Source organism: Polypterus senegalus, chromosome 8, assembly GCF_016835505.1.
Source record: "Polypterus senegalus isolate Bchr_013 chromosome 8, ASM1683550v1, whole genome shotgun sequence".
In the NCBI taxonomy this organism is placed as follows: Eukaryota; Metazoa; Chordata; class Cladistia; order Polypteriformes; family Polypteridae; genus Polypterus; species Polypterus senegalus.
Genome location: NC_053161.1, coordinates 152,875,440 through 152,899,601, shown reverse-complemented (window position 1 = coordinate 152,899,601; position 24,162 = coordinate 152,875,440). Strand labels below are relative to the sequence as shown.

General features: G+C 42.7%; 1 protein-coding gene across 1 annotated transcript; it reads left to right on the top strand.

The window, feature by feature from the left end:
- Window positions 1-3,397: 3,397 nt before the first annotated feature.
- On the top strand, window positions 3,398-22,136 carry LOC120534624 (gastrula zinc finger protein XlCGF57.1-like). Its single transcript, XM_039762214.1, has 4 exons — window positions 3,398-3,860; window positions 5,442-6,237; window positions 21,717-21,865; window positions 21,982-22,136. The coding sequence occupies exons 1-4, from the start codon at window positions 3,398-3,400 to the stop codon at window positions 22,134-22,136; spliced, it is 1,563 nt and encodes a 520-aa protein (XP_039618148.1).
- Window positions 22,137-24,162: the final 2,026 nt, after the last annotated feature.

Here is a 24,162-nt window from a genome sequence, read left to right as displayed (position 1 = left end):
GCAGCATAGAACATATTAGTTTATAGCACTAACGGCGTTTAATGACCTCTTGGGCACAGCCATCAGCAGAGTGTCTGTCTGCAGAAAGAATGTCGACCTTGTTGAGAGGTTTACTTACCTTGAAAGTGACTTTCCTGTCTCTGGTGACTCTTCCTGTGAAGTCAGCAGACAGATTGGGAGAGCATGGGGGGTCATGAGGTCACTGGAAAGCGGTGTGTGGAGCTCCCGAAATCTATGTAAAAGGACAAAGGTCCAAGCCTTTAGAGTCCTGGTGCTTCCAGTCTTGCTCTTTGGTTGTGAGACATGGACGTTATCCAGTGACCTGAGATGAAGACTGGACTCCATTGGTACTGTGTCCCTCAGGAAAATCCTTGGGTACCATTGGTTTGACTTTGTGTTGAATGAGTGGTTACTCATAGAGTCTCAAATGAGGCACATTACCTGCATTGTGAGGGAGTGTCAGTTACAGCACTACGGCCATGTGACGTGATTCCCCGAGGTTGTTCCGGCTTGTAAGATCCTCATTGTTGGGGACCCGAGTGGCTGGACCAGGCCAAGGGGTCTCCCACATAACACCTGGCTGCGGCAGATAGAGGGTCATTCCCGGAGGATGTCACTGGACCGTATGTCTGCCTGGGGGTTTGCAAACCGGGATCCCAAGTTGTTTTGTCGTGTGGAGGGTGTGGGAACATGCTGTACCAGTGCATGCTCCCCAACTTGACTTGACTTGAATAAAGACAAAGGCAAGAGCTAAAACTGTACCCAAAATATACCACGTGGTCATGTAATATGAATTGCTACCAAAGAAATATTGACCATATGACAATGTGTTTGTGATTAATGGAAAGGGTGAAGACAGGCATAAAGGGAGAAGGAATAATCCAGTTTGATGGCCATGAAAACAAGCCAGGCATACAACAACATGAAGTTTGATTTCTTTCACACATCTTCAAACAAAACTTACTCATGATGGCCTTGGATTTTGTTTTCATCCTCTTCTCTGTCGTGGTCTCCAGTGAATTCAGGGTTAGTGTTGTAGTGCAGCTCACCTTGCTAATGTGTTAATTCAAGTATTTGTTGGTACTCCATCACCAGACCACCGCAGAGGGCAACACAACAAGCACTAAAGATTAGTAGAACATCTCAGCATCTCCAGCAGCCTGTCACACACATTAGAGGACCGGAATATTCTCATAGACATTTAGTCACACAGGACCGTGCTGTCCATCCCTTCAGGTCTACTCTTCAGGTTGACCCCTGAGTATTAATATGCCTCCTTTGTGATGGTGACTGACTTCTGATAACATAAGATTCCTTTATTGTCATTGCATAACACATACAATGAGATTTTTGTACACTACTTGAAGCGTTGCTCAAACTGAACTTTTTAAAACCGCACATCTAATATTTCACACAAGCAAATTCTCTGTGAATGGTACTCATGGCCATTGATCAATGGACAATTTGCATATCATTGATCACACGGCCCTTTGTTACTCAATGGTGCAAGTTCGACCATTAGGCCAAGCTACTGTTGGAGAAACCTGCAGTCAACTGAGACTGAGGAAGTCACTTGGATGAGTGATGAAATGTATCGGAAAAAAAAACTACTGTATGTCCAGATGAACAGAATCACATGCATCGAGACATTGTTTGTTCATTCTTAAGTATCTATCATCGAAGGATTTACCAGCCACTCAATGGAGTGAGGGTTTAAATGACAGTATTGTAACTGGTGCTACATGAAGGCGCTATATAAACCACCCACAGACTAAAGAGCTGGAGATTTACATTGAAGGATGTTAGTTTATTAATGTTTATTGATTTTTATTTTTTAAAAATCTTGAATTGGAGTTTATGATAAATGTGTTTGTTTTTGGTTTAATCATCTCTAAGGCTCTTAAAAACAGATGCTTACTTGGCAATCATTTGCTTGGACAGGCAAAACTAGTAAACCTGAAAACCAGGAGGAATAAAAATAAAAACACACTGACAAGTGACATTTAACTCCAGTTTAAAGTGCTGGTAAAAAGCTGACTGAAAGTGGAGTTTGCTTATTATAAACTCATTAATGATATCAGCACGTTTAATAGTGTTTGGACAATGGGGGGAGTGTGGTGTTCTGTTGATGGGGGGGGATTGGAAATGAAGGTGGGATTTCAGTAGCCGAGGGGATTTGTGATTCCAGTGTTTAACTGATGTCATTGACAGCTTTGTGTAATACAATACCTCCTTCATATTTGAGTTTCTTGTGTATTTTGAATATATACCTAAATGATTAATGAAAAACAGTGATGCATGTCATGATTAGAAAATTGTTTGTTTCTGAATATTTTAATTGTTATAGTATTGTTGTGTAAAGTAGGAAAAGTTTTGTTAATCCGTGAGATAAGATGTGTACAAAACTCACTTGAAGAAAGAGAGAACGTATATGAATAATATCTGAACTGTACAGCTGATTGAAACATTGATACTCTGTATTCTGTTTGTTAGTTAGATGAATAAAGTTTGTTTAAAATAAATCTCTTCTCAAATTATATCAAGTGTTATTAGTTTCTCTAACCAAACCAAATCTGCGGCCCCTTGTAGTTGCAGATCACGTAGCTGAACTCGTCTCACAGCTGAATGATTCAAGATGGCTCTAAAGACACGACAGGGGGTCTTCTGTCCTTACTGGTGTTTTAATGGCCAACGGGTTTAAATGAAGGAGATTATGGTTCATTAATTAGCTGAAGGTTTTGTGACTTTTAGATGTATCTGATCATTCTCTGTTATTTAGCTCATCGTACTGAATGTGTTTTACGCTGCATGTCATGAGAGACTAGTTAGGAAAATAGAAGATTTGAGACTCCAGAGCTCAGTGCATGGCGGAGTACAGAATTGGTTACAGATTTCATCCTGGGCAAGATTTAGATTTGGGCTGATGGATGTCAAATAAAGTAAAATGTGAAGGCAGGAATAATGAAGCAAAAATGTGAAATATAATTGATTATAAAGTAAGGGTCCTGTAGCTTTACAGTTTATGTTATTAGAAAGTCTTGGATGTCGAGCTGAACTTAGCTCAGTCCACAACCAGTCAGTCCACTAAGCAATCAATAAAGTCAGATAGGATTTTATGTTACTTAGCACTCGCACTGTATGAGGTCAATGTCACTCTGTCAGAGGCCACTCCTGGGACCCTGTGTTCAGTTTTAGTCTGCATATTGTAAAGAGCCGCACATAAAAACAACACAGAAAGTGAAGTCAGGCAGTGCCAGTGAGTAGTGAGCCATGAGACAAGATCAGAGGAGTTGGCTGAGGTGTGTTCAGTGCTTTGTTGATGTATTTTAAATGTATTCTACTTTATTCTTTCTTCTTACAGAGGAACAAAAGGGAGACTTCATAATAAATGTGTGATATGGAGGACACAGGCCCAGTTACCCAGGAGCCTCCTAAGATGGTCTGTAAAAAGGAAGAGGTGAGCGATGAGGAGGAAGAGAAGAGTCACACACAACACTTGGGCCTCCATTTCATGACTAACTTGGAGAGAAGAAGTGTGGATATCAAGAAAGAGGACTGTGAATGGGAATATGTGCCCTTTTCTCAGGACTGTCCTACCATTAAGGAGGAGGACTGCAAATATGAGCCAACATTTCACAGCACTGACATGCAGGGAACTGAAATGGTAAGCAGTGTGAAAAAAGAAGAAGTAAAATGCGAGTTTGTGTCTCAGCACGAGTGTTCAGATGTCACAGGATCAGACCTCACTCTGAAGAGTCAGCACACCCTACAGTGTCACTCTGTCCTCGTGAAGTCCGAGTGTTTGGAGTCTGACATGACCAGGATTAAGAAAGAATTAAGTTCCTGTCCATCTGGAGAAGGTAAGAGTCAAATACAAACACCATGTTAGGCCTGCAGCTTGGGGAGTTACAGGAATGGTGCTGTCCTGCTTTTTCACTGAGTTTGGATTTATTGAATTCTGTGCCGAAATGTTACAGATTTCTAATCACTTCACAATATAATGGCTTATTTTAAACTAAACAAGTCATGGAAATAGAAAGTAAATAGAAAAACAATGTGATACGGCACTGGCGAAAAACTCGAGTTCAGAGAGGACATCGACATGCCAGTGTGGTACTGAAAAGTTACCACCAGTCAGATTAAGCAGCGTCAATGGGTACTGTGAAACAGCGGGTTATAAGGAAGAGAGTGGCGTAAAATACTTATTTAAAGTTAAAAGACAGGGAAGTGGGCATCACATGGAAAGAGTGTGGTTTAAATTATATTGTAGAACTAAGAGTATCACTGTATATGCTGTTAATGAGGGAATCCTGCATAGGTCTCCTTAAGACAAGTGTCTGACTGTCACTCAGAATGATAAGACTGCACCAGAAATATTACATATAAAATAATAATAATAATAATAATAATAATAATAATAATAATAATAATAATAATAATGTCATTAAGTGTTGAGGTCCTTATCTGCTGTATTCTCCCAGCCTCCCTTTGTGCTTGATCCCATTTTCTGTCCCCCATGTTCTGTCTTATCCTGTACTTTGGTTCCCTAATGTCACTCGTGTTTGTTGTTTAGTGATGGTGGTGTTGCTGCCATCAGGGGTTGTCTCTGTTGAAATGTTTTGTGGTCAGCCATTGCTTTTGAGTTACTGTAGCAGGTTTGGGGTGTAACAAGGCCATGTCAACAAAACTGTTTATAGACAAAGACAAAGCTGTCACTTCTCCCTTTTAAGCCCTTGCTTTTGCAGTACTCACATCTTGGTGTCTTGAACCCCTTTGCAGACCACTCTGCTTCTGCTGTTAACGGCTAGAGACATGGAAACACTTTTGGCAAAACTCATTTAATTACATTTAATGAACAAACATCCATCACTGAACTCTTTTTTTTTTTTTTTTACAAATGTCCAAAAGCATCAGGCACAAAGCAGCAACAAGTTCTAGAAAGATGTCTAGACAGACATTAGTCCATCCACAGGCCCTCTCATGCACACATCTAGACACTCTTATTAGGTCCGTTTAGAGCCTCCAACTCACCTAATGTGCATGCCTTTGTGACAAAGAAGTAAATCAGAGACGCAGAAGACAACCCCATGCAGACACTGGGAGAAGTCAGACAGTAAAACAAAGCAAATAATGGGAATTTGGGGTGATGGGTATTAGGAGCAGCTCCAAATTAAAACATCTCTTTTCTTTAAAATATGAATGGCTGAGTGTTTACAAGTTTTTTATATATATATTTAGTATATCAACCATACCATTTTCTTAAATTGAACAATAATATTCTTTCATCAGTATAATTAAAAAATGGAAGTTGACTTGTCATTAAGTGTTGGGTTTATTTTCAACAGCATTAAGATGTTGTACACTAAATATTCATCTCTTTACAGTTCTCATTCTGAGCTTTGTATATTTACATGGAAATTTGGATCTGTCTGTTTCTGCAGGTTTACAGGAAAGTGACACCCTTTTTCCATCAATTTTTCCTCTTCACTGCACACTGTCTCAAAATGAAAACATAAAGAAACCGATATCTGAAGCAGACAGTTTGTTACCAGCCCATAGCAAACAATTCTTCACCAGTGGTGATTTTCAAACACACAGAAGAATTTGTAATAAAGAGAAAGCACATTGCTGTTCTAATTGTGGCAAGCAATTTTCTTACAAGAGCACTCTTATGACCCACAAAAAAATTCACACTGGAGAGAAACCATATTGCTGTTCTGACTGTGGTAAACGATTTAGGACCAGTGGTGATCTTCAAAGCCACAGACGGATTCACACTGGAGAGAAGCCATATTGCTGTTCTGACTGTGGTAAACGATTTAGGACCAGTGGTGATCTTCAAATCCACAGACTGGTTCACACTGGAGACAAGCCATATTGCTGTTCTGACTGCAGTAAACAATTCTCTAGAAGAAACTCTCTTCTTACCCACAGACGGATTCACACTGGTGAGAAGCCATATTCCTGTACTGAATGTGGCAAACAATTCTACAGGAGTTGCCATCTTCATTCCCATAAAAGAATTCACACTGGAGTGAAGCCGTTTTGCTGTACTGACTGTCATAAACGATTTAAGACCAGTGGTGTTCTTCGACGCCACAGATGGGTTCACACTGGAGAGAAGCCATATTGCTGTTCTGACTGCAGTAAACAACTCTGTAGAAGAAGCTCTCTTCTTACCCACAGACGTATTCACTCTGGTGAGAAACCATATTGCTGTTCTCAGTGTTGTAAACAGTATTGCACCAATAGCAGTCTTAATAGACACATTAAAATCCACAGTTGGGAAAATTAAATACATTTCTAAACAGTAAAACCTGACTGATCACACTCAGAAATAATTACCACCTAGAAATGGAATAAACTGAAAGTGGAACATAATCTCTAATAATGAGATACTGGTAAGGACATTTAATGTTTTGAGGAATTAAAGCAAGGGATTTAAGCATAGATGAGTTAAAGTAACAGCAAATGTATGAATTGCACAAGCTACACAATAAACTCAAGAGAACAGTGTCCCCACTGTCCAACAAGTAGACATTAGAAAGATTGAAAATAAATAGAAAGTACAGCAATTAATGCCCTAAAATGCATACAAATTATAAATTACAAAAAAAAAAAAAAAAAAATTAGAAACAATATGGACAAATTGAACCTGGAAAACTTTTTTGGACCTCTAGATGAGAGGCATTACTGAGGATGGTGTTAAACAGCACTGAATACATCTTTATATGTAAGTTAGGCAAGACCGGGTGAACTATAAATCAACTGGCAATCCCAGGGCTTTGGAATGTCTGATTGGGTACAACAACATTTCCATAAAACCAGCACAAAAACCAAAATTTACTGTGTGCACATTGTAATAAGTCAAGATAATGTCAAAGTGATGGAACATCTTGCTACAAACTTCATATTATTGAGTTAAAAAAAAAAGTATTAGATGCAATTTAAGTCTTACTGAGGCCAGAGTTCTCTCTGACTGACAAAGATGGTGTCTCCTTCAGTTTGACGTGTGCTGTCAGAAAGAGGGAGGTCCAGATGGTCAGACCCCAAAAGTGACATTGGAGGAGAGCAGCTGTCAATCTTCCTTTCTTCAGGATGAAGGAAAGAGAGGCCTTAATCAGACAGCACCAACCCCTGGGTCGGAGGAGAATGACCAACACCAAATCCCTTAAACGCTCTCCCAAGTACACACGCATGACAACATGAAGTAATATACAAAACTAAGATTGATATCCCAAGGTCAAATGATGACAAAAGTTTATTAGGAGAAGAAAGGAGAAAATGGAAATTGGAGAATTACAAGATATACCAGCTAAAATATGGAACAAATAACTGAGTATTTGGTTCAGTTTTAGGAATAAAAAGTTTCTTTCCTCTTGATGTCCTGTCTATGATCATCACTCCTGTGAGTTAACACAAGACTGTACAAGGAGGAGGATGTCATGACTTCTGGGTAAAGTTCACTGCTGTCACAGTCACAGACAGACAAGACCATATTGAGAAAAGACCCCCTGTGAGAGGCAGCATTGCTGTTTTAAATAAAACCAGTGACTTGGCAGGTTAAACTGGACAGACAACTGCCATAATAATAGAGCAGAAGAGGGAAACTGAGAACAAAAATAGAGAAAAACTAGTGGTGTCTGTCATGTAAGAAAGGTCTCCAAATGTAATGCTCTTAGAGTTCTTCTTGAGTACCCCGAGTTTGAAATCCAAGAACAGATTGCATTTGATGTTTTAAAAAAAAATGTTTGATAAAGTTTGAACTCCCCCCCATTTGTTCTGTTAAAAATTGTTTGATAAAGTTTGAACCCCACCCTTCATGTTTTACTATTGAGACCCTACCTTTGCTCTATAAAGACGCTGAAGATTTTCTTAGTACACTAAAGTCTTTTGAGTGTCACCCTCACAGGGAGTACAGTTGAGCGATAGATTTGTCATCTGGAGCTCCTGTATGTAAAGGGAAAGTGTGTTTGTATTGTCAAGGCCAACGACTAAGACTTTGGAAGAAAATCTCTGAGATGATCTCCAACATGGCTTCAATAGACATAGTGTGATGTTTTCTCCTAGTTTAAAATATTGTTATTTACATTCTGTGTGTTGATGTTCAGGAATTCAATAAAAAAAGTTCCAAACAAGCAACCCCTCCATTGATTCCATCTTTACTTAGTCAGCTCACAGGCTCCACAATGCTTTCCAAACGTGATATTGTTACTGTAGTGTGTACAATCTGGTGCTTGTAAAGAAACAGATGAATGGAAGATGACTTGCAGCAGTACCAGTGGACGTTATGAATCCTGTGTGATGTCCTATGGATTGGCCAGGGCACCTGCTGTCCTCTGATCATTAATGAATTACATTGGTAGGGATGTTTCAGCGGTCTTTATGTTGCTGTATATTTATGATATATTTATTTTCTCTCAAGGCAGGGATCATTATATGAACATATTTCAAGGTCTTATGTAGGCTGTGTAAAAACAGATTATAAAATATAATTTAACAGATCATCTCCTCTGGTCTTTGTTCCAGTCCAAAGTTACCTCAGTTTACAATTGTAATGTCCCTAAAAATTTAGACAAACTTCAGTGGTTTGTAGGTTTTGGCCTCATAAACACAGAAGGGCTGTTCTCTTAAATCAAATTCTCACCATATTTGTAGTGTTCAGTTTTAAGGCTTTTCTGTCACCTATGGACACAATGGGGCGGAGTGCTGGCTCTGAGGCTAAGGATCTGCGCTGGTATCCCAAAGGTTGTCGATTAAAATCCCCGTCACTGCCAAAAGAGATCCTACTGTACTGGGCCCTTGAGCAAGACCCTTAAACTTCAATTGCTCCAGGGGTGCTGTACAATGGCTGACCCTGCGCTCTGACCCCAAGGGGTATGAGAAAACTAACAAATTCCTAATACGAGAAATTGTATAAGGTGAAATAAAGAGCAAAATAAAAAACTTCCACAGAACACATTGAAAACTGAAACATCACCACTAGTTGGTAAGACCTCATTTTTTTCTGTTTTGCACTGTCTTACACTCTTATACATATTGGTTCTTCAATGGCATTTTATGGGTTCTTTTCTGGTTCTTCATAGAACAATTGCTTGACTAAGAACCATTTCATTCTTGGATATAAGGCTGGTTCTTTGTGCTTTGTAAAACTTTCGAATATGTGGGAAAAAACCTGAAATCTTTCATGTATGATGGGCTACCTAGCAGGACCGTAACAGAGCCTGTGCAGCTGGGCGTTTGCAGTGAGTCCTTTTAAAATCATAAACCCACTGGTATTTCACTAATCTGCTACCATCTATTCAGTTATTTACTGTATGGAGCCTGTTACAGATCTAAATAAATAAAGGATGTTTTTGGAACATTCATGAGGATGGGTCTGTTGGGAACTAACATTATTTCCCCTATGGCGTCACTCTGAAGAGCCCCTCTAGCGAGACAAGTCCAGCTGCAGACCACCTCAGCTCTGTGATTCCGTAGCTCAGCTGGACAGCCAATCGGATTTCAAGTTTTTCGTCACCTGGCTTTGTTGACTTGAGTCAGATAACCCAATCTTAACTGTAGTGTAACCAGGTGTCATCACTGACATCTAATATAAAGCGACAATCTCCTCAATAGATTGAGGCTCTGGAGGTCCACAGTAGGAGTGTATTGACTCTGTCACCTTGATTTTTAAGAGTGTACAATGATGGCACTGGGATATGAAAACACATGGGTGCCAGCGCTGTTACTGACAAGTCATTTTACTCTCGAATGTTTCATCTGCGGCCCTCTGAACACTGCAGTGTGATGATTTGGTCCACTGACACAGCACATTATGATCCATTGCCAAAGACCCCATCTGCCAACGATGATACTGACATAAGGATACACGTGTGCTCCACTACATGTATGCTGAGCGACAAGAAAGTCAATTGACACGACACAGTCTGCTGTACTGTTACTATTTACTTATAAGGTCGCCTGATATTAGAGACGTCACTCTCCATGTTTTACACGTTTGCCTCATATTCTCTACCTGATAATTCCGACACCTCTACAATATGCTGCCATCTGCTGGAGTATCTGTGCGTTACAGGCCAAACACGAGTTTAAATGCTATTTTGGAAATCGGTCGCCTCGCGGTGGACACACAGACTAAATTTCTGGAGAAATCGTTTCTCCGCGTGAAAAAGTTACAGACTTGTAAGGGTACAAATGTGTAAGTCGCCTCATTTTATTTTGTTTTGTTTATTTTTTTGGTAGTGCACCGTAGAAGCAGTACAGACTGGTCAATGCTTTCAAATCCATCCCTATAATTCCGACAAAGGCGTGAAAATTGTCAATTTTACTAAATTTGCTTCTCAGGAGAGTTCTGGGACTACAGTATTCTCTCTGAAAGATGCTGCGTCTAATACGTAGGAAATAAAAAGATCCCGAAGTCTTTTATATCCAATAGGCTGCAGGACACCATCAGATTCATTAAACCTTGGACATGGTCCGTGTTATTGAATTCAGTGGGAGTCCTTTGAAAATCATGCACTCATTCAGAAATTTATTGCCGTCTGTTCATGGTTATTGCTTGTTATGGATATATAAAAAAAATAAAAGTTCTTTCTGGAACTTTCATGTGGACGGATCTTTTGGAAATCAAAAATAATTCCTTATGGCATTGCTACGAAGACCCACTCTGGACATTTAATTCTTAAGCACAATATATTTAAAATAAATTTAATATAATATATTAATATATAATATAATAAATTTGAAGGTTTAATACACACGGTGGCGCAGTGGGTAGCGCTGCTGCCGCACAGTTAGGAAACCTGGGTTCGCTTCCCGGGTCCTCCCTGCATGGGGTCTGCATGTTCTCTGCGTGTGTTTCCTCCCACAGTCCAAAGACATGTAGGTTAGGAGCATTGGCGATTCTAAATTGTGTGTGTGCACCCTACCTGGGTTTTGTTGGCTGGGATTGGCTCCAGCAGACCCCGTGACCCTGTAGTTAGGATATAGCAGGTTGGATAATGGATGGATGGTTTAATACATCTATAGTCTAAAGTGCCTTGTATTTGCAAATGCATCAATTAATTTCTGTGTCCAAAAAAAAAAAATTTGATAGAGTATCTTTATCATCTGTATGTACTTTAACAGCTAGTCTTGAATAACCTGCCAATGAATGATATTACACTCAGTTCAGAACTTTTCACAGGTAATGTAAATACAACCCAATTGAATCTCACAAGTGTTAATATCCTTAACACTAAATTATGATGTGCAGTGACTCCCCGATGACAGCTGTGTGGGGGGCAGTTAGGCAACGTAGTGTTGTGTTAAACTGTGGAAGCCAGTGACTTAACACAGTGATCATTCCAACTGAACCACAACTCGAAAACTAAAACTACAATACTTTTTATAGTATTTTATACAGCAAATAATCTGCAATAAATGTAACTTTTTACACATTTACACAAGATCCAAATCTTAATATCTTTACTTTTTAGTATTACAGATACATAACTGTTTTTTTTTTTCTTTTTCTGCCAGTTCTTCCCGTCATGCACCTGTAGACTAAGCACTTTTGAAGAATTCTGTGAAGGTCGCATTTGAAATCGACGCTCTGCTTTGTATACCCACTTGAAATGAAAAGTTGACTTCACTATTGATGTGTACTGGTAAAGCAAATGTGGCGTGTTTGTATATCAGTGGATGGATCCTGTTTTGTTTTGTTTTTAAGCAATCAATTACTTCAGCTGACATGCATTTCACCATGTAGAGTTCTGTATTTGTCCTGTTCTTTATATCGATTAGAAGAATTACACAGAGTAATTTTCCTAATGTGTCCGTTTTGGGCCTTTATTTTATTATTTCACACATCATTTTAGCTAACATCTCCGGGAGCAGACTAATCTAGCATCTTGGAAACTATCGCTTATTGTTTCCTCTTTAAGCAATGGATACATCTCATCATGTAATTTGCAAAATACTGTAACAACTGGTACTTGAGTATTGAAGTTCTCGGAGCTGAACTTTGCTGCGCACTTTCCCCAAGCTATCGGCTAGCGGAATGACAGCGCCATATACGCAGCTGTACCTAGCTCATTAAGCAGGCGAACACTCATGTCCCATACACCGCACGACCCCGAGTGTCTCCGTAAATAATTGCATAAATGGAATATCTAGCAAGACACAGCTCTGTCATTATTACCTCTTTAATAGAGCAGAGAGTCAAAAACAAAGCTTAATACATGCAAGGCCATAGCCAAAGTCATTCATCAACACATCTTTCTCCATAATGGTAACTGTAACACTTTTATATACCTGGGCTGCAAATGACCCAAGCTCACCCAACTAACTGAAACATAAACACATATAACATTTATAGTGCAAAAGAAATCGATTGCCTTGCTTAATTAACACAAAAAGTAAACTCTAACGAATTACCCATAATGCACCATGCTGCTAGCGCTGACGGCCGGGTCATTACATAACCATAATAGCAAATTATACATTTATCAGTTCTACAAAGAGATAAGCAGTTAGGAAATGTAATGGCGATTTCTACTATTTTGTTGCTGTTATTTTGTTGTTTTTAATTCCAGCTACAATTTCTCCCGTGCACAGTAGAAAGATGAAAACGTCACCAGAGCGACGGATGAGGACTACCGGCCGGCCAGTGAGTCGGTGACATTGTCGCCCACATGTGTTCGTGAAAGATATATATATATATACACATATATATACATATATACATATATATACATATATATATATATATAAATATATATTGTAGCGACCCGTGGAGGAGTCTTTAAGATTTCGAGCCGAACTCTGCCGTGCACCTCTCCTCAGGCGGCAGGTCGATGAGTACCTGAAGTGCGGGACCCTCCAAGGCAAGGGCCAAGTGTGTTGCAGCTTCCTAGCAGCTCCAACCATTGTGAAGAGCAGCCAGATCCACTTGTGCAAGGTATGGCTCCAGGGGCGTCAACCCGCTGTATCGTGGCAGCTTAGCGGGTGACCGTGTGGGGAGGACCGCCGACTGGTGATTTGGGGTGTCGTTGCGGCAGCTACAGGTTCATTCCGCCGTGCCTAGAAGATCGCAACACTGTCCGGGGAATACTGGCACCCTCAGGCCAGTTTGTCCTTTTTCTCCGTGCAGTTCTGCTGATCAGGCGCTCCAACATAACGCTATTTTCCGAGATGGCACGCTCTATTTCTTCAAGACTCTGTTCCATGACGGCGCCTTCTAAACAGCCTGGTCTCCCACTTCTGACACCAATGTAGCGACCCGTGGAGGAGTCTTTTAAGATTTCGAGCCGAACTCTGCCGTGCACCTCTCCGAAGCTGTCGGCTAGCGGCTTGCCAGCGCCATGCACGCAACTGCACCCAGCTCTTTAAGAAAGAGAACACTCGTGCCCCATACACCGCACGACTCGAAAGTGTCTCGGTAGTTTGCTTAGATAAAATCTTAGCAATAAAACAGCTCTGTCCTGTTGTATCTTTTTATTACAGAAGATAGTCAGAAACAAAAGCTCAACATTATTGCTCGCCATTGCCAAGGTCACGCACAGAGACACATTTCAATAAATTGGTACTTTTACAAAATAAATAACCCCGGACGGCGATGTCCCAAACCCACCCAACCAATTAAATACAAACACACCATTATTTACAACACAAATGACAATACGTAAATTCGACATACAATAAGCTTTTTATAAATTACCCATAAATTCCCCACAAACTATTTACATAAATTACCATGAGGCGCCACTCCGCCAGCGCTTGCTGCCGGGTTGTTACACAGCCCCCTCCTAAGAGGGTTAGTGTCCCCACAACCCTACTCATCACAGATAAAATCACGTAAATGTCCTGCCGCCGACGGATACGCTTTGTCCTGCCGGAGGTGCCATCACTGTGTCGGGCTCAGTCCTGTCAATGTCTGACTCGGTGCCGGGGGTGGAGGTTGGAGAACCGCTTGTATTTTCGAGTTGTTGTTGTTCTGGGGCCAGTGGGTGGTATGGTGCTAAACGGTCCTTGTGCAGCACCACCCGCCTGCCTCGCCCAGGCATTCGACTCGGAAAACTACCTCCGATATTTTGTCCAATATTTCCCGGTCCTTGCCAATGGTGGGCTAGTTTTGGGGACAATCCCGCTTCCGTTGCGGGCAAAATACCCACACTTTGTCCCTGGCTTCAGCGCCGGGCCATGAGCCCGTGAATCGTAAGCCCGTTTTTGGCGCGCTCCAGCTCCCTCCAGGGCCTCCCTGGCCAGTCGATGAACGGTGTCCAGCCGCTCTTTTAGCCGTCTAAAATAATCCATTTCGGGCCCACCAATAATCTCAGGCTCAGGGGGTGAGCCAAACACTAATTCCACCGGCGCGAAGTTCCCTTCCAAACATCAGCCCCGCTGGCGTGCATTGACTCGACTCCTGCACTGCTGTCCGATATGCCCATAGGACCAAAGGCAAATGTTGGTCCCAGTCCCGCTGGTGTTGACTGGTCAGAATTGCCAGTTGAGTGGCCAGGGTGCATTAAATCGCTCGACCAATCCATCACTTTGTGGGTGAAGGGGTGGTCCGGTCTTTTCACCCCAGTCGCTGACACACCTCCCTGAACAAACGGCTCTCGAAGTTCCGCCCTTGATCGCTGTGGAGCTCGTCCGGAACTCCAAATCGAGTGAACATTTCATCCACGAGTTTTGGGCAGCTGTGGGGGCACTCTGATCCGGAACTGCATACGCCTCTGGCCATTTGGTAAAGTAGTCCATTGCTACCAAAACGTAGCGATTTCCGCTTCCGTTACAGGAAAAGGACCCAGTATGTCCACGCCAATTCTCTCCATGGGTGCCCCGACCAGGTATGTTGCAATGGCGCGTGAGAACGTTGACCAGGTCCTTTTGTGCAGTGCAGACGCACAGCAGTGGACGTGTAGCTCTGCGTCTTGCCGACACCCGGGCCAATAAAACCGCTGCCGTAGTCGACGCACTGTCTTAGCGCTCCCGTAATGTCCGGATCCAGCCGCTCCGTGGACCCATCGGAGGACCTCGGCGCGCAAAGCCTGGGGAACCAGTAGTTGTAGCCGGTCAATTCCTCCCCCGGGTGCGTGCCACCGCCTGTAGATTACGCCATCGTGCAACTCCAAGTTGCCCAACTGAGAGTGGAGTATTTTGAGTTCAGGCCCCTGTGACGACACGGTTTGCCAGTCGGGACGTTCTTGTGTCTCCAACCAGCCCTTTACCTTTTCTAGTGCTTGATCGTCGCCTGTAACTGCCTCAATTGGTCAATAGTGTACGGCTCCCCTACTCCAACAGTGTCATCTATCCTGCGGATGCGGACGATGGCCCCAGCCCCCTTTCTTCCTGTCGGCGGCAATATCGACATTCATTGCTGAGGCATGGACGCCTGGAGAGGGCATCAGCGTTGGCATGCTGCCGTCCCGGTCGGTGCTGTATCTCAAAGTCATATTCTTGTAGAATCTCCATCCACCTTGCCACCTGGCCCTCTGGTTGCCTGAAATTCAACATCCAGGTGAGGCTAGCATGGTCAGTCCGCAGTGTGAACCTAGTGCCCAATAGGTAGGGCCGAAAGTGCCGTGCCGCTAGGATCACTGCCAACAGTTCCCGCCGAGTGACACAGTAATTCCTCTCCGTCGACTGAGGCTGCAGCTGTAATAAGCTATCACTCTTTCTCCAGCCTCCCCCTTCTGTGAGAGCACGGCCCCAATCCCCACATTGCTAGCGTCAGTGTCCACCACAAAAGGTTGGTTGGGGTCAGGGTACGCCAGGACGGCGCTGACGAGGGCAGCCTTTAACTGTTGGAAGGCGGCTGTGCAGTCCTCCGTCCACCCAAACTGTTGGCCCTTACTCGTTAGTCGGTGCAAAGGGCTGGCAATGGTCGCAAAGTTTTTTACGAATCTTCGTAGTAGGAGGCTAAACCCAAAAGCTCCGCAGTTCAGTGATATTGGCTGGTGGGGCCAGTTGCTCACGGCAGTCACCTTCGCTGGGTCTGTAGCCACCCCACTCGCTGATTACGTGCCCTAGAAACTGAGTCTGTCGGGCGAGAAGATTGCATTTCTCAGGGTTTAACCGCAACCCGGCGCTACGAATGGCGGTCAGGACCTCCCTTAAATTGTGCACCGCCTGGTCAAAGTCTCTGGCATGAATCAGCAGGTCATCTAAATAGACCACACAACGGGTTCGGGGAATGTCTTTAGGACCCGCTCCATTAGTCTTTCAAACGTGGCCGGCGCATTACAAAGTCCAAACGGCATTACCTTAAACTGCCACAGCCCTTGTCCGATGGTGAATGCAGTTTTGGGTCGGTCCTCTGCTGCCAGTTCTACCTGCCAATATCCACTGCGCAAGTCCAAAGTGCTGAACCAACGGGATCCAGCCACATAGTCCAATGCATCATCGATGCGAGGCAATGGGTAAGAGTCTTTTCGAGTGACTGCATTTAATTTACGAAAGTCCACACAAGGCGCCAACCCCGCTTTCTTCCGCACCATGACCATGGGTGCGCCCAGGGACTGTCCGAAGGCTCAATGATGTCGTTGGTTACCATCTCGCGAATCAATTCTTCGCAGCTTGGCGTTTTGCAAGAGGCAATCTGTGGGGCGCAACCGAATGGGGCGGCGTGGCCAGTGTCAATGTGGTGTTTGACTAACGAGGTTCTGGTGCAGTCCTCTTCTCGAGCCGCAAAATGTCCACAAAGTCGTTCAATACTTTCTGGAGTTGCTCCTGCTGTGGCGTGCTCAGCTGTTCACCACTTCGATGGCCCAATTCCTCCACAGCAGCAACCGTCTCAGTGGATGGGTGGTCGTGTGAGGAAAACCGTTGGGGAGCACTGGTCTGAGCTGCAATACTCTCCTGGGGGTCCTCTTCAGTCCCTGCATCTTCCGAACAACGGTCGGGAGCCGGTGAGCCGTGGTGTCCAGGCAAATCCAAGCTAACAGCCCTTCCAGGATGATTCCAGCCCGATTGGAGCGACACAGTCTCATTACCTACGCAGAGGATGGCCCTGGACACATCAACACATGCTCCCCAGTGGGCCAGCAAGCCTAACCCAATTATGCATTTGTCTTTAATGTCCATGAGCCAGAATTCGTGGCTGGTCTGGCTCGTCCCTACTACTACAGTCAATAGTTTCTTTCCGGCATTTTTGTCCGCTCACCCGTAACGCGCGCAGTTCGATGTTAGAAGGAGTCCAGTCTTTGGAAGAGGACCAGCTGTTTCGGCAACACTCCTCTCTGTAATAGACAAATAGTGGACCCCGTGTCCACTAAGGCACTGCATGGCCGTCCGTCTATAATGCAGTCTAGGTATAGTCCACCTGAAAACCCACAGCCCCACTTTAGGGCAGTCATTGTGGAGGGATGCTGAAAATTGGAGCGAGGGTCCCTCACGGCCTCACTCAAGTCGTTTCCCAAGGTGATGTTGTACGAGGCAGGGGACTTGGAGCAGGGCAGTCCCTGGCAAAATGCCCTGGTTCTCCGTGATCGGAAACAGCGGTCCGATCTTTGTCTCTGTCGGGAATTGATGATGGCTGGGCGCGACTGACCTCCACACCCTCAGGCTGGTCCCTTTCTACCACTCGCTCAACTGCTCGATAGCCGGCTTGGGCGTGATGATTGACGTGCCGGAGACCCAAACTGTAGTACCTCTTCAGCCCGTTCAGCCTCCCGTAGTGCCTCGCTCAAATGTCTGGGCGACACAGACAGACATGCTGACGAAGACGCTCTGGTGCAAGGCCCCGCAGGAAAGCATGAAGACTGAGTTCTTCCCTTGCTGCTGTCGAGAAAGTAGGGTAACCTTTCCGTACATAGACCCTGATGTCAGCTGCAAATGCTCCCACACTCTCACCTTCACGCCGATGTCGGTTTGTCAGCTCCTCCCTGCTGTGTTCCGCTGAGGTTCTCTGTCCAAAACGACGGGTGAGAGCATCGGTGAGGGCCTGAAGATCACGACACTCCTCAGGCGGCAGGTCGATGAGTACCTGAAGTGCGGGACCCTCCAAGGCAAGGGCCAAGTGTGTTGCAGCTTCCTCGCAGCTCCAACCATTGTGAAGAGCAGCCAGATCCACTTGTGCAAGGTATGGCTCCAGGGCGCCAACCCGCTGTATCGTGGCAGCTTAGCGGGTGACCGTGTGGGGAGGACCGCCGACTGGTGATTTGGGGTGTCGTTGCGGCAGCTACAGGTTCATTCCGCCGTGCCTAGAAGATCGCAACACTGTCCGGGGAATACTGGCACCCTCAGGCCAGTTTGTCCTTTTTCTCCGTGCAGTTCTGCTGATCAGGCGCTCCAACATAACGCTATTTTCCGAGATGGCACGCTCTATTTCTTCAAGACTCTGTTCCATGACGGCGTCTTCTAAACAGCCTGGTCTCCCACTTCTGACACCAATGTAGCGACCCGTGGAGGAGTCTTTAAGATTTCGAGCGAACTCTGCCGTGCACCTCTCCGGCTGTCGGCTAGCGGCTTGCCAGCCATGCACGCAACTGCACCCAGCTCTTTAAGAAAGAGAACACTCGTGCCCCATACACCGCACGACTCCGAGTGTCTCGGTAGTTTGCTTAGATAAAATCTTAGCAATAAAACAGCTCTGTCCTGTTGTATCTTTTTATTACAGAAGATAGTCAGAAACAAAAGCTCAACATTATTGCTCGGCCATTGCCAAGGTCACGCACAGAGACACATTTCAATAAATTGGTACTTTTTACAAAATAAATAACCCCCGGACGGCGATGTCCCAAACCCACCCAACCAATTAAATACAAACACACCATTATTTACAACACAAATGACAATACGTAAATGTCGACATACAATAAGCTTTTTATAAATTACCCATAAATTCCCCACAAACTATTTACATAAATTACCATGAGGCGTCACTCCGCCAGCGCTTGCTGCCGGGTTGTTACAATATATATATATATATAAAGGAGAGTTGAGATCCGAAAAATTGTGTTTGTGTGGGGATTGAGAGTCAAGGCGGGTGGGGGAGTCACGTGATCATCCCCCCTCCCATTCACTTCATTTCGCTCCGAGCTGACGCAGTCTTGCCGTTCTTTTTCCTTAGTGATTAGTCCTTTCTCCTTTACTAATTTACTGTTTAGTACACGCGGTACTTACACAGTCACTCATAAAAGAGGAGACGACTCCGTGCAAGAAATGGGTATTAAAACTACCTTGGAAGACATGCAATCAACGAGGCCATTAAACGGATCTCAAGAGAGGTCTTCTAGATTGGAGAAAAAGAGCTTGGCTGCCAAAATCAGGCGGTTAAACGAATCTAAAGAAGACAGGATTTCTTGACTGGCAAAAGGACGATTGACTGCCGAAACCAGGCGGTTAAAAGAATCTGAAAAAAGACAGGATGGTTAAACGTGCAGCGAAGCGCGCCAGGTCTGCTAGTTTAAAATATATGTAAAAATGAAGTAAAACTTAGAAGAGAGAAGATCCGTCATTGCAGCAGGGTTTCAGTGTAGAAAAACCACAGACTGCATTCACCGAGCGGCACGCGATGGCTCCTCCGAGTCTGCTCGGGTCTTGACAACTTGGTCACGGATCCGGTATAAGTGTCCTCGTGTAATTAGGTGGTCAGTCATACAGGGGACATGGGGTCTGCGGGTTTTAGACGTGATTTTTTACATGCTAGGTCGCTCTTATTTTATGTGCTCTTGTGTACTGCGTGTCTCTGTAGGTCGTCGTGCTCACGGTTCACTTTCTGCTCTGTTTTTAGTTCAAATTCTTAATGTTCATGCTGATAGTCAGTCAATGTCGGTGTGTGGTCGCTGAAACACTCGGATTGCGTGCTGATACCCAGCCATTAGTTGGTGACCTGTCCACAATATGTACTTATTTTTGCATGTTAATTTCCTACGACGGTATAATACGCCCAGCACAAGTAAGTTGCCGATTACCTTTTGATGGTCCTTGTTGCCATTTTGGTTAAAATGAAAGGAGATTCCGCATTAGACTTAAAGTTAACTAGTCATAAAGGAAATCTGGAACAGAGACAGTGCAGAATTTCTGCCATCCTTAGTTCAATACTTTTCACACTGCTTTAGTAGTGCGAATCCCATGCAACATTCGACCAGTCTTTGGGGTCTTAGCATGGAATGCAAGACAGAAACCATCCTGATCCAAACTGGTTTTGACAAATTTTCCATCTGTCATCCACCCATTTTTCTGATTGCCATAATCCAGTTAATTGTTGTTGGGAGGGCAATGTTTTTTTTGGCATAATGTAAAAACGTTAAATTTAGAAAAGATGCAAAAATAAATAAATAAAACATAAAATTGGATGAACTGGTTTATGTTGAAACAATTGATGATTTATAGGCATTTTAACTTCAGTGCTGAGTACATTTATTCTGAATATTATTCTTTATATGAAACATAATCAAACTAGCACTGGACAAGTGAAGAAATTAGACAGAAGTCAAAGAAGAAATTGTGTCGCTCTCTAAAACAATCAGGATTTATAACTCTGTGGGGCCAGATACTGAGAGTAATGCAGATAGCGATGTAAGAGAAAGACACTGAAGTGCGTTAAAAAACTATCAGGGGTACCCAACACTTCCAAGATCGAATAAAAAAAATGTGCAGATGTGGGAACTAAAACAAATAAAGGGATTTGGGCCTAAACCAAAATGTCTCAGCTCACCTTAGTTAGCAGCTTTGCATACCTGTGCCAAATCCCAAAAATGCCTCCTTGGGACGCTTCACTAATAAAGCGCCATCGCAGTCCCTAAATGGGGAACATTGCAGAAAGAAACATAGCTGATGTTAATATGAGATACAGTAGGTCCAATGGTGTGGATTAGATAGATAGATAGATAGATAGATAGATAGATAGATAGATAGATAGATAGATAGATAGATAGATAGATAGATAGATAGATAGACAGATAGATAGATAGATAGATAGATAGATAGATAGATAGATAGATAGATAGATAGATAGATACTTTATTAATCCCAAGGGGAAATTCACATACTCCAGCAGCAGCATTATGATAAAGAACAATATTAAATTAAAGAATGATAACAATGAAACTATTACTTACCAGACCAGCAAACACACACTCAGCTTCATATATTCGATAAGGGAGACCTGCAATGCATTAAAAGGGAGGAACAAATGATGACAATTCAAACTGTGCTGACGTGTTCACATGTGAGGAGCTCCCTAACACGCTGATGTTGCACATTCAAGTTTGCATCAATGATACGGTCTGAAACCAAATGACAAAGTAGTCTGTAATATGGCAACATTGGAAATCAGAAACATTTTGAGGAAACTTTAAAATTAAACATTTAATAAGGATTTTCAAACAATACTAAGAACCGCATTGAGACATTTTCTAATGAAAGAAGATGTCAAGTGTTAACAGTTTATATAACCAAACCCAAAAGGTTCGGGTCATTTAGCTGAACTTGTCTCACAGGTGAATGAGTCAAGATGGCTCTAAAGACATGACATGGGGTCATCTGTCCTAACTGGTGTTTTAATGAACAATAAGTTTTAATGAAATAGGTTGTGCTTCATTAATTAGCTGGAGATTTGTGAGATATAAAAGTATCTGATCATAGAAGGCTATTCTTTATTATTTAGCTCACATTACTTGAATGTGTTTTATGCTTAACGACATGAGAGTCTTGCTGGTAAAGAACAAGATTTGAGACTCCAGAGCTCAGTCAACGGGGTGGGTACAGAATTTACTTTAATGCAGAAAAGAGCTCTATAGCCACAAGAGAATTCACATGGGAGAGAAGCCATATTGCTATGTCGAATGTGGCAAACGATTTCCACAGATAAGTGCATTTCAGTCACACATGGCAGTACATACTGGTGAGCAAACCTGTTGCTGTTCTGAGTGTGGTAAGTGATTCTCCAGCACTAGAAACATTTGGAAACATGGAAAAATCCACACTTTAGGGAGACTGAACTAATATTCTGAATATAGCTACTTTACCTTTTATAGCACTCACCTTCAGATACACACAAGAATTCACACTTGGAGAGAAACCCTATTCCTGCTCTGAATGCAGCAAATGGTGCTCAGCGACATGCAAAACTTCACAGTGCAGGGAAGCCATATTGCTGTTCTGAATGTAGCAAACGGTTCTACAGCAGCAATCTCCTTCAGTGACACAGAAGAATTCATGCTGGAGAGAAGCCATATTCTTATTCTGAGTGTGGGAAACATTTCTCTGACATTACCAGTCATAGGTTGCACATGAGTATTCACAGTGGAGAGAAGAGGAATGCAATAAAATGTAAGGAATAACAAGTGGGATTCACTCGCATTGTGAGAAAGCACCACACAAGCCCTGAATTAGAAAGTGACCCTCAAGATGGAAGACTCTTTGCTGTTGTCATTGTGGTAAATAGTTTAATAGAAATGATCCATTTTTACAAACTTTAAATGGTTTATCTTGGAAGTATAGTTACAAGTGACTATACTCTACTCTCGTAAAGAAAGGTAAAAAATAGAAACACATTTTGAGGAAGACAACTTTAATTTTGCCAGTGTATCCATAAACTCATCTAGATGTTCTGTGCTTTACCAACACCCCTAAGGGGCATTAACAAGATAAAAGTGAAAAATGCTGTGTCATAAAGAAGAATGGATAGATCTGTGACTAAAAGCTGATTAAGTTCCATAAAAGGATAGCATATGTGGTGTAAATATTGCTATTGTGGTTCAGTGGGATTTTGTAAAAGTGACTATAAAAGCATGTATGAGAAGAAAAGCACACACTTCATTGGCAATTGGTGGATGTCATTTGGGTCCTTCCCATCCCATCCTGCAGGTTCATACAGGCATTAAGAACAGATGAGAAATTTATAAGACATTTTAGATTGTTATGGAGCTTTGAAAATTGACAATATAGCATCACAAACCCGACAGTATTATTTGGATCAGTTTATTCAAAATGCCATGTGCAAGTAAGAATTTCTTTGTGCTCTGTACACATGACAGTCTTGCCCTTAAAAACCTCTAATGTCCACATTCCTTCATCTTGACAGATCTCGTTCTCCAAAAACTTCTTCCAAATTAAAATAGCAATGTTGGAAAATTTAAAAACCCATTGCTTTGCAAATAGAAAAGGCTTTTTGCTAACAGTAAGGTTATTTGTTGTTTGCTGTAACGAGGAAGAATCTTCATTTATTTACATCTTTAACAGGCTCCATAGAGTAAATAACCAGGAACAGATGGTAACAGATTTCTGTAATAGCAAATTGTCATCGTTTTAAAAGAAAACTTGCTGCATGCAATGACGCTGACAAGTCCGCTTTTTCTAAATCTGTTAGTGTCCCGCTAGGCAGCCCACCATATATTAAATACACACGAGCTTAACATATGAGCATCCCGTCCGGAGTACCTCGGAATTAGATAAGGCTTTTATTTTGATACAAAATAACTGGAGTTAGCGCCGGAAGTACTGTACGTCTGTTGTGATGCATTTTTTTAGTCCTCACTTCCAAACCTTCTATGAATCTTCACCACGTACAATTACTGGGCATAAATATTAAGTGATGTGTAGTAGGTGTCGAGTGATAATGTCATCCGATTACTCACTTTGTGTGTGGCTACCAGAAGTGGATTTGATGACAATTACGTATTTAAAAAACAGAGGGGTAAGTCTCTCCGATTCGGGCTTTTCACTTCATTTCATGGAGGTGTTGTTAGTCTCTATTCAGATTTATAAATCATAGATTGTCTAGACTCAGACTAAAACTCATTCATCTCCATTGTTGTCACTGTTTTCTTGTAATTTCTTTAACCGACTCTTTCTTCCGGAGCTTAATATCCTCACCGTTCTCCTCGTTGTCACTTCACTGAATCGAGGTCCACTGTAATTGCCCCTCGCTGCGGCTCCTCCTCCTCTTCCTCATTGCTGTTCTTCTAGATTTCTGTCACCTCTGAGATGTGAATGGCTTCCCTTCGTGAAACCAGTCTGCTGATTTCCTTGGTTTCTTTGCTTAGGAGGTGCGCTCTTTCCCAGGGACGCCTTCTATTTGAGTGGAGACTAACGTGGGGCTAACACACTTTAAAGTATACAGCATAAGCAACGTGTACCTATTACTATTTTATATATATATATATATATATATATATATATATATATATATATATATATATATATATATATAGTAATAAGAAGAGACAC

Coding starts and splice junctions, on each gene's coding strand:
- LOC120534624 (XM_039762214.1), top strand. CDS start 3,398: ATGGAGGACACAGGCCCAGTTACCCAGGAGCCTCCTAAGATGGTCTGT. Junction 6,238..21,716: donor TGTTCTCAGTGTTGTAAACA/GTATTGCACCAA, acceptor ACTTTAATGCAG/AAAAGAGCTCTATAGCCACA. Junction 21,866..21,981: donor CTGTTGCTGTTCTGAGTGTG/GTAAGTGATTCT, acceptor ACTCACCTTCAG/ATACACACAAGAATTCACAC.